At 39.1% G+C, this 10,928-nt stretch overlaps 1 protein-coding gene across 2 annotated transcripts in view; it reads left to right on the forward strand.

Annotated features, from left to right (window-relative positions):
• LOC125240847 (staphylococcal nuclease domain-containing protein 1) overlaps nt 1-7,512 on the forward strand; it is a 25,548-nt gene extending 18,036 nt beyond the window's left edge. For both annotated transcript variants that reach the window (XM_048148987.1, XM_048148986.1), the window contains exons 7-10: nt 1,453-1,656; nt 1,745-2,720; nt 2,961-3,200; nt 5,697-7,512. In XM_048148987.1, the coding sequence (XP_048004944.1) occupies nt 1,453-1,656; nt 1,745-2,720; nt 2,961-3,200; nt 5,697-5,870 (1,594 nt within the window). In that variant the 3' untranslated portion in view covers nt 5,871-7,512. The remainder of the gene's footprint in view (nt 1-1,452; nt 1,657-1,744; nt 2,721-2,960; nt 3,201-5,696) is intronic.
• The last annotated feature ends 3,416 nt before the right edge of the window (nt 7,513-10,928 follow it).

The following is a 10,928-nucleotide window of genomic DNA, read 5'->3' on the forward strand; positions in this document are numbered from 1 at the left end:
TTAATTAAAAAATAACTAACAAAACTATACTTTTCACATATAAGAAATCTTAATCAGCATGTTATACGCTTTCAATCGACACCTCATTTTTCAAAATTGGATAAGGGGTTCTAGACAAATTGGCAAAAAATTGAAACCCGGGACCGCGATCTTTGTGACGTCGTAGTTAACCCCCCCACAGTCTGAGAATGCGACAAGTCATTATTTCGTACTCAGTAAAGTCTGCCGATCACAACGATACCACTTGTCAGCAGTATACTCTCCAGTCACATCAACTTTTTCCGAGACCCTCTCGCCGCTCTACTAACATTATATCATCATTCTCTTGCCCTTATCCAACTCACTTGGGGTCGGCACAGCATATCTTCCTCTTCCATACATCTTTATCACCATTCACCCGTCATCTCATTGGACATTAGAATAATTAAGATTTTTTTATTTCGAAGCACCTACTCTTTTTGATTATGTTTGTTATTTCCGCTACCCAAAGGTTGTCTGGTAGAGATCGCTCTTTAGCGATAAGACCGCCTGTTGTCTGCTTCTATTTATAATCATTTGTTTTGTCTCCACTGTATCTTTTGCTGAGGTGTGCCAATAAAGAGTATTCTATCTATCTATCTCATCATTAACTTGCTTTTGTTTCAGTCCACCTCTTCCTCAGTTTGTTACTACCTTCTACATTCATTCGTAATGCCTTTCTTGTCACATGACTTTATCTATACACCGTGTTTCACTTAACACTAAAAACCTGAAAACCGTTTGTTCAGAATCGAGAGTAGAATCGATTGAGCTATATCTTGATGGGGGTAATATTTTTTGTTTTAATTTGTATAATTAGTTATTGTTTACGTGCCCATTCTACAAATTCGTAATACAACATTGTGCATATCATATTGCTAGAGGTTGTATACCTTTTTCAGTATTTAGGGGTATTAATACTGGCTGGTTACTTGGACGATTATTTTTTCCGCTACGAGTTTGACGTTGTGCGTCACTTTAATTTTAAAGTTTATCATAAGTCATAACAAATTGAACTCTTACCTAATTACAACCTTGTTATTTTGAATTTTAGGTTTAAATTTGCTTACTGCGTCACCTGTCCAATTTGAAGTTTAGGTACTGTGACACAGTTTAACGTGCTTTACAGTGACATAGCTGGTATTGGTAAACCTTATGTTGTTGCAGTAACATACACAATTAATCAGTTTTAAGCTTTACGTTGGTAGCTACCAATTATTTTATTGAGTGTAGAGTTAAAAGTCGAGTAGAGCTGCACAGAAAATTAAATATTCAATTTAAAAAAATAATAATCATCAAATTAAAAAATGAATATTCTAGATACATTTAAAAAAATAAAAATCAGTTGGGGTGTCTGAGGTTTTGCGTGATACCGGAAACACGGTGTATATATTTATGTATATGGACAAGCTAATTGTTTAAATTTGTTTTTAGGAACAGCCCAGATGAAGAGGGTAAGCCATCGATCAGGCCGAAAGGTTTCAAGCCACTGTATGATATTCCCTGGATGTTTGAAGCTCGTGAATTTTTGCGAAAAAAGCTAATTGGCAAGAAAGTATCCGTGACTGTAGATTACATTCAGCCAGCCAAGGACAACTTCCCTGAAAAAACATGTTGCAGTGTTCAAGCCAGTGGAATGTAAGTATACATAAAATTGTAATTAAGAATTTGATGACCACCAAGTGCTAAATATTTAATTTTACTAATCTCACACATTTTTAAACAGGAACATTGCAGAAGCTCTAGTTAGTAAAGGCTACGCAACAGTGGTGAGGTACAGCAAAGACAATGACCAGAGAAGCTCCCACTACGACAAACTGCTCGAAGCGGAACTCAAAGCTCAGAAGGCAGGAATCGGCATTTACGCTAAAAAGGACATCCCGGCTCATCGCATCCAAGACACAAGTGGTGACTCTGCGAAGGCTAAGAAATTCTTCCCCTTCCTAAAGAGAGCTCAGAAAACCGAAGCCACAGTGGAATTCGTGGCGAGCGGTTCAAGAATGAGAATATACATTCCTAAGGAATCTGTCCTGGTGACATTCCTACTGGCCGGCATCAACTGCCCGCGCGGCGCGAGGCCCACGGCGGGCGGCGGCACGCAGGAGGCCGAGCCCTTCGGCGAGGAGGCGCTGCACTACACGAAGGAGAAGTGCCTGCAGCACGACGTAGTCGTCACCATCGAGGAGATGGACAAGGCCGGCAACTTCATCGGCTGGCTGTGGGTGGACAACGAGAACCTGTCCGTGTCGCTCGTCGAGCACGGCCTCGCCTCCATGCACCACACGGCCGAGACCTCCGAGTTCGCGCGCGTCATCAAGACCGCCGAAGAGAACGCCATCAAAAAACGAATCGGTATCTGGAAAGATTACGTCGAAGTAGAGAAGGAAATCGAAAAGGAAAAGAATGCCCCAGTTCAGGACAGAACCGTGAAATACGACAAAGTGATCATCACCGAAATTACACCAGAAGGTCACTTTTACGCACAAAATATTGAAAGTGGTGCAAAATTGGAAGCGTTAATGGATAAAATTCACCAAGAATTCAAAGCGAATGCGCCACTACCTGGGTCACTCGCGCCAAGGAGGGGTCAAGTTTGTGCGGCTCTATTTTCTGCAGACAGCCAGTGGTACAGAGCCAAAGTAGAAAAGATCACTGAAGACAAAAAGGTCCACATATTCTACATTGATTATGGAAACAGAGAGGTAAGATTTAGAAATATCATTAAATACTTTTGATGTAATATTAAGAAGTTCCCTACCTAACACACATACTTAATTAAACTTTTAAGAATTTTATGACAACATAATTTCACCATATTTTTTTGGTATTGAAAACTTTTTAGGCGCTTCCTAATCTCTGTCAAAATATAATGATGATATAGAAGATATTACATATTATTAAAACAATAAGTGATTAGTAGTAATTTGAAATATGTATTGCAGGTGGTGAACTACTCTCGGCTGGCGAGCCTGCCCGCTGGCACGGAGGGCGAGCCGCCGTACGCGACGGAGTACGCGCTGTGCTGCGTGAAGTTCCCGGCGGACCCCGACGACCGGCTGGAGGCCGTGACCGCCTTCTCCATGGACACGCTCAACAAGAAGCTGCTGCTCAACGTGGAGGCGCGCGGCGCGCCCGCCGCCGTCACGCTCGTCGACCCCGCCACCAACCAAGACGTCGGCAAGGTACGAGTAACATCTTTTCCTACGTTGTGTCCATATAAAGCCTGACCAGAAATATATGACTATTGTCAAGGGAGCGCTGTTATTCTGATGTATGCGGCGACAGTTCAGTATAGTACCAATTAGGGTTTCTGCTCGAGACTCTCGAACTCGAGAATTCTCGAGAATTTCGGCTTCATTCGAGACGAGAAAAAAATGACAGGTACTCGACACTCGAGTTCCGAATGTAAAGTACGTTCGTAAGACGTGAAGCGAAATGCAACCTTTTACCTTCTGCCCGGTCTCATCGCGAGGCGGTGGGGACGGCGTCAAACGGCGGCCATAAATTGGAATGAGATAAAGCGATCTAACCTCTCGTTCCAACGTAAGCTGGCAGAGATTTTGGCTAGATTTGACAGCCTCGTGTTATTTAAAAGCACTTCATCAGTACAAAAAAGTCAGCGCGTTTATGTACTTGGGTCGTTAATAAACTGCGACCGTGGCGGCACTGACGGTATACGCCGTAGAGTCGGTATGGCGAAGAGTGCTATGCCTAACCTCGACCAGATTTGAAAGAACAGAGGAATCCGACGTCAAACTAAAGTGGGATTGGTTCGAGCTCTTGTCTTCTCGGTAATCTCGATATTTATGTATGATGCCGAAACTTGGACTTTTGATGTGGCTAACTTTGAAGCTTTTGACATGTGGTGCTGGCGAAGACTGCTACGTGTATAACTTGGAAAGCCAGAACTAACATTGCAGGAACTGAATATTACCACACGGCTCCCCGCCATACATTATCCGGACACATTATGAGATCATGAATGCACAATATGGCGAATTGAGGTACACTCTTGGTGTGGGGCTCGTTAGAGATGGTCTGACTGTATGAAGAAATCGAGTGGCGGCAGCGTATACCGTGCACCGCGTGCAGTCACATGGCTAATGACCGCGTTCAATGGTTACATGCTACTTGTGGTTGCGATCCTCAGCATTGAGGGAACGAATTTCAATGACATTATGAGTTAATACATGACATTTTAATTTACTTCACCCGTGCACAGGCGGGGCAGTTAAAGTCGTTGCCAAGGATTAAGTATTATTATCAAGACTATAATTGTAGTTTTCTTGTTAAAATTTGATTTATGTTTATTTGAAAGAAGATTTTTATTGTTCTTACGCATTTTTTATCATAGCGCGGTGCAATAAAAACTACTTATCATATTATTGTTTATTATTTTATCAAAATTATACAGTTTATAAAAAAAGACTCGAGACTTTGGGCTCGAGAATTCAAATAGGTCGAGAAATCAGAAACCCTAGTACCAATGAAAAAATAGCTTTAGTGAAATTCCGTAACATGGCGTATTGTCATATATTTCTGATCAGGCTTTACATATCACGTCGTCCTTATGACATTTCCCTAGAGTTTATTTTAATGGTGCTTAACACATTCACTACCATACAAAAAATACGGCAGAAACAGGACGTTATTATCTATAACTGCCCGCTTGTATGGCGACAACACACCCATGTCCGCCACCTGAGCCCACTTTACGAGTTAGAAAAAATATATTGAAATTAGAGATGGGCCGAATATGGACTTTGCCGAATACGAATATTCGGCCGAACATTCGGTTCAGCTCTTACCGAACCGAACATTCGGCCGAATATTCGGTTACGCCATATTTTTAAAGACGATGTTCATTAAAACTATTAAATTTTATTTATAATGGTTACATATGTTACTATAACTATGTTCATAAGTTTTAGTGGATAACTAAAACTTAGTTAAAACAACTCTGAAGTTTGAACTCTTCTCAACTCGCTACGATGTTCTAACTTTTTTACAAAACAATTGTATTTATATTTTGACGCGTAGGTAATTATCTCTTTTTAGTAGTTCCTTAGAAAGCTACTAAAATAGAAGCTTATTATCCAATGGAATACGTAAGATCTTCATTAGTTATTTACTTTGTTTATTCGGTAAATATTCGGCAATGCAACCGAATTATTCGGCCGAATACGAACATTGAAAAACTTGCCGAATATGCCGAATACCGAATATTTACCGAATATTCGGCCCATCTCTAATTGAAATAGTTATCTGTTTTACAAGTGGGCAAAGTTGTTTAACCAAACCTGCCAATATTGACACTCGACCAAGTAAAAGATTCCCATATTGAACTGCGAGCGTAGTGAGAGGTTCAAAAAGTGGAATCTTGAGCGTTGCGAGGGCTTCAAGGCAGGCAGGTTAAACACATTTTATTACTAAGTAAAATACAATTTTTTTCTCCACATGATCATGAAGAAAATTAATAATATTATGTTGTTGAAATAATGTTAAGCAAATAAATGCATTTTATTTCAAAATATTAATTGTAAAATATCAAACAGAATGAAATCTATCAATTTATTAATATTTATAGTTCAAGATCATCATGTAATGTTTCTGTAGGCACATCAGTTAAAGCGACTAACAATATGCACGAAATGTAATATAGTTGCGTTTGATTGCAGAACCTGATAAAGGAGGGTCTCGTGTTACTGGACGCGGTGCGCGACCGGCGCCTGGCGACGCTGGTGAGCGAGTACCGCGCGGCGCAGGAGCACGCCAAGAGCTCGCGCCTCAACCTGTGGCAGCACGGCGACATCACCGAGGACGACGCCGTCGAGTTCGGCGCGCGCCGCTAGCGCCCCCCGCCCCGCCACCTCAGCCTACCGACAGGATCCACCATCCCGCGAGCCCGGACGCTACACACCATCTAAACTTTCTTCTTTACGCAACCGCCTTACCGACACATGGAACTCTAACACGATCAATTCAAGTTGTGAACATTAACCTCCTGGGCACGACTGGGTATTTTTATAACTTTTATAAACATAATAATGTAGGTAATTTATTAAACGCGGCAGTGTTGTCAGAAATGATACTTCTCTATATCGAAAAAGTGATTAATCTGTAAATACACATTTATTTGATTTATTTATTTATCCTTTGTAAACTAAATGAAATTACATGAATATTTTTATATTTATATCTCATAAATGATTTTTTAAACTGTATAAAATCAGATGAGCAGAAAGTCATGTGGCAATGGCAACACTCAGGAGGTTAACTGGCGATATGAGCAGAAGTGACAGCGCGCGTGTGCAGGGCGCCGCCGCACCGCCCCGCCGCGGACGCCTCGCCCGGCTCCCTCTTATCATTCGTACACTACAGACATCGCTATAATGAACTTGAGAAAATACCTTATAGATGTGAAAGCCAGATGTATATACATAATTTCATATACCTATATTTCTGCCACGCGAGAGTACGACATAATAAATTAAATTGATAAAATATATTACTTTAATATCAACTAATAAGTCATACTCATAATACTATTGTAAATTATAAGTGTTATCAGCAAGTCATACGTATTTTATTTATGTCAAAGTTAATTTAGTTATTTACATGCTCATAATTGATTTTAAAAAATAAATGAACTGATACTATTTAAGTGTTATTTTAAACTGAAATACTGTGTTTCAGAGTAAATTTGTTTTAAGGTGGACCAAATAATCAACCATTGGGTACTTGCAGTTTAGACCCAACATTAACGTTAAATTACGTTTTTATACTGACCAAATCATTACTTATTTGAAATGGTAAATAAAAAAATATTCTCTGCCAAAATAAGTGAGCTTTCCCCTGAAAATGTATGTCGGTTTGATTGTACACAAGTACCCTTCAATAGCACCAGTTTCGAAAAGAAAAAAATAATTTTAACTACTATTGGTTAATAGTTAGTCTTCCTTGCCAACGGTAAATGATTAAATTGATGTATGTATTTGCGTAATAAGTAGTAAAAATGTAATAAAATAAATGATGTATGTACATCAGAGGATGTTGGCGGATCAATAATGTTGAAGTAGTTAGTGCAATGCAGGCGCCCGCGCCCTCGCGCCCGCGGCTGGTCGCCGGCGAGCCCGACGCCGGACTAAACGGTACAGTCATCGCGGTTACACCTTTATTCATTTTTCTAGGCCAATTTTGTCAACGTTGTTTCTTTTTTAATTTATATAGTTTTCTTATTACAACCGTTCTCTCGAGTCTGAATTAAAATGATGTACCTTTTATTATTTTACTGAATCATGTTTTATCTTGAATATATGAAATAATTATTAACTTTGTATTGCGTACTTATAAACGTATTGTAAACCTACCTCTCTTCTTGAGATTTTTATAAGGTAGGAGATACTTTGTTTACACATTATGTATTTAAGTACCATAAGGTGCGTGGATTGTTAAAAGGACTTGGTATATTAAAATAAATAATTTAGGAAAAAATGTTATTTTATTACCTAGATAGGTACTGCACGGTTTTAAAAATACTTTCTCGTTACGGGAACATACAATAAGGTACAGTCAACCAATAGGCTACCTACTTGCCTCCTAGTCAAATCAGCTTCTTTTTAAGAACCGTCAAAACGTGAGCGTCAGAATGGCGGGTGTACATCAAGCAAGTGTCATTAATTTCTTAAATATCTCTGGAGTTCAAAGAGCACATTGCTCGAATTTTGGCGCACATTTGGCACATTGCTAGCACTAACTCCTGACGTATACCACACCAGGATTGCTTGATGTACACCCGCCATTCTGACGCTCACGTCAAAACGAATTGCCAATATAGAATTTATATTATGAAATCGAATTCAGTGACGTCACGGTAAACTCAGTTACTTTATATATATTTTTCTACTCCCGAACTGTTATTCGTCATTAAGGGTCGTGCATAGAAATTAAAAGATTTGCGCGCAGTATCGAAAAAACTGAAAACGCATTGTTTGGCTCTGTAACCATGGCAAAGTGCGGGAAGGCTTTGGGCCGCTGAACAGTGCAAACCTTTGCGTCAAAATAAAGGAAACAGTGTGAATTTCACGAAAGTTATTGTCCTTAAATTGTTACCCACGCCACTCGTCTTTTTTGACCCCCTTTAAACGCCTGTTGCATAAAATACTATTCTACCTGACTTATTAAATAGAAATTAGATTTAAAAGTAACTTCTGTCCATGTTTTTTTTTATAATTATCTGATGTTTTATTTCGTGCCTGGTATAAAATATTTTATTTTAACTACAGTCAAGTTCCCTATTGGAACCAGTAGGCCACTCTACAACCATGCCAAAATGAAAAATGACAAGCAGTAAGAGATTTATTTTATAACGTCACTATGACATAGTTATACAGTGGTTCCAATTGGTTGACTGTATAACAATCCCGACTCTGGGGCAATTGTAACTGATCCATTTTTTCCATTATCACATCACACTATTGGGTTCCACATGTATCCACTAAACACGCGCGCCATATATGTATATTATAACCAGTGGAGTGGATACTAATTAGTATTGCAAACATGGAAAAATGGATCAGTTGCATTTGCCCCCAGTCGAAATTGTGCCTCGCTCCGATGAAGAGCGATTTTATCAAATCTTAACATTTCGTGTCTTGTCTCTATTAGGCACTGGTCCCACCGCGAGCTAGTAAACTATGAGCTATAAAAACGAACAAAAGATAAGTAATCCCGCGTAAATAAAAGAGACACGGCGATGTTTATAGTTACTCGCCCAGCGGTGAGCTATCAATATCGCCGTGTCTCTTTTATTTGCACGGGAGTGCTTGCTTATACTTTGTTCGTTTTTATAGCCGATAGCACATAGCTTACTAGCTCGCGGTGGGACCAGTGCCTTACGTAGATGAAAGTGTCATTTTTCGCACCCTCTCCCACTCCCATCAGGCAGCTCGTCTGCCCGTTTGCTGGTTGTTAAAAAAGTAACATTTCTCGTTGCGTTAGTCAATCATTGATTGAGCGTGCGAGATAAAATCGTGATCGAGTTTGACAGCTGAAAAAGAAGACGTCTGTACTGAGGATCGTGATCGCAAAACGTAATAGTCTTTCTTTACGGTATAGGGTGTAGGTGTAGGTTTACCTTATTTGAAGCTTATCAGCTGAAACAAAACCGAATAGTTTTTGTACAAAATACTTCTAATTGTAAGTTAAAAGAACCCATACGCCGTTTTATGTGGTTTTTACATCCTATCAGTTTTAACTACTAGGTATGTACCTACTTGTAATATTATATGAGCAATTCCCGTTAAGTTTGTACATTTGGATCACGTCTCCGATTTTGATAAAAATTGGTAGGCTGATAGAGTCCATGACGCTGAGCAAGATCCACTAGGTTTCCCAAAATGTCCTATGTAGTTTGTATGAAACCTTCCTTTTTTGTTACCAGAATTCTATACATTTTCGGTAACAAAAAAGGAAAGTTTCTTACAATCAGCCTAGAACATTTTGGGGAACCTAGTGGATCATCAGCATCATGGACTCTATCAGCCTACCAATTGTTATCAAAATCGGAGACGTGATCCAAATGTACAAACTTAACGGGAATTGCTCATATATTCTGTGATCCTGTGAAGATACGTGCATAGGAACAGTCAGCCGTAGTGGCAAGTCACGGCATATATTATATTTAGTACGGTACGGTATGTCCGAATTATTTCGGCAACTTGGCTGCTGCTACAATGTAAGCAGTCAGCCAAATAGTTCGTCGTTTTTGCATTTGCGTTGAATAGCGAGAGAATGGTATTATAGATATCACCTTAAAAAAAATAGAAACTCCATGCAGATGTAATGCAAAATATTTTTCCTTCGTATTTTCACGGAAATGTTCGTACGTGTATTTCTCAGCAAATCTCAATAGGAGTATTATCGTTGACTGAACTAGTTTGACAAATACGAACGTTTCCGACAATTTATATACATGCATCTGTAGCACCTATTGTACTGCTATTAAATTTAACCCCTCGAACTTCTTACTCCGTATCTATTATAGTACAAGTACGGAAGGCTTAACAAGCGGACCGCACGCGAGCAGCCGACGTCAACTAAAGCAAGACCAGAAATATACGACTACGCGCCATGTTGCGGAATTTCATCAGAACTATTTTCTTCATACTATACTGAACTGTCACCCCATAACTTCAGCGCCCTCCTGACAATAGTCATATATTTCTGGTCAGGTTTTACTATCAGGGGGCACGGCAGTGAAACTGAAAGTGACATGCGGAAGTCTCTTTCCAACTTGTCATATTAGACAGTGACTACCACTTGTAACTTGTAGCTTCGAGAAATGGGCCCCAGAACGCAGAAATTTTCGTCATCCAGTAAGCTATAATCACATACTCAAAATCCAAACGGTGTATAGTATGAATTTTTTGAAACGAACGTTTCTAAACAAAGGCATTGTTCCTTTTGTGTTGAGCAAGAGCTTCTGTTTTACGCCGCGCTAAGACAACAAGAAGCAACTGTATCCGGATAATTGTAAGGTTCAAATCTGAGCAACATCAAATTTGAGATAGATTGTTTTGGAAATGTGAAGCGATAGACCACACCGGTATAGTTGCAAATATACAGCGCTTCTAATACTTTGATACTTGGTGGTGGTGGTGTAAGTAATGAAACACGTATATCACTGTTATTTTTTATTAATGATTTTGTTAACAATCAACAATTGTATATGTAAATAATTAATGTTGTGTAAATAATTAATTACATATATGTATATATAAGGTACAAGTCTTGATACATAAAATAACATAAATAACTAAACAAACCGTAATCTAAATTATTAGGAATGTTTGTCTAACAATTAGGAATATAAAAAAATCAATAAACATTTTTAAATTGTAATAACTACT

The sequence above is a fragment of the Leguminivora glycinivorella genome, chromosome Z (assembly GCF_023078275.1).
Source record: "Leguminivora glycinivorella isolate SPB_JAAS2020 chromosome Z, LegGlyc_1.1, whole genome shotgun sequence".
Classification (NCBI taxonomy): Eukaryota; Metazoa; Arthropoda; class Insecta; order Lepidoptera; family Tortricidae; genus Leguminivora; species Leguminivora glycinivorella.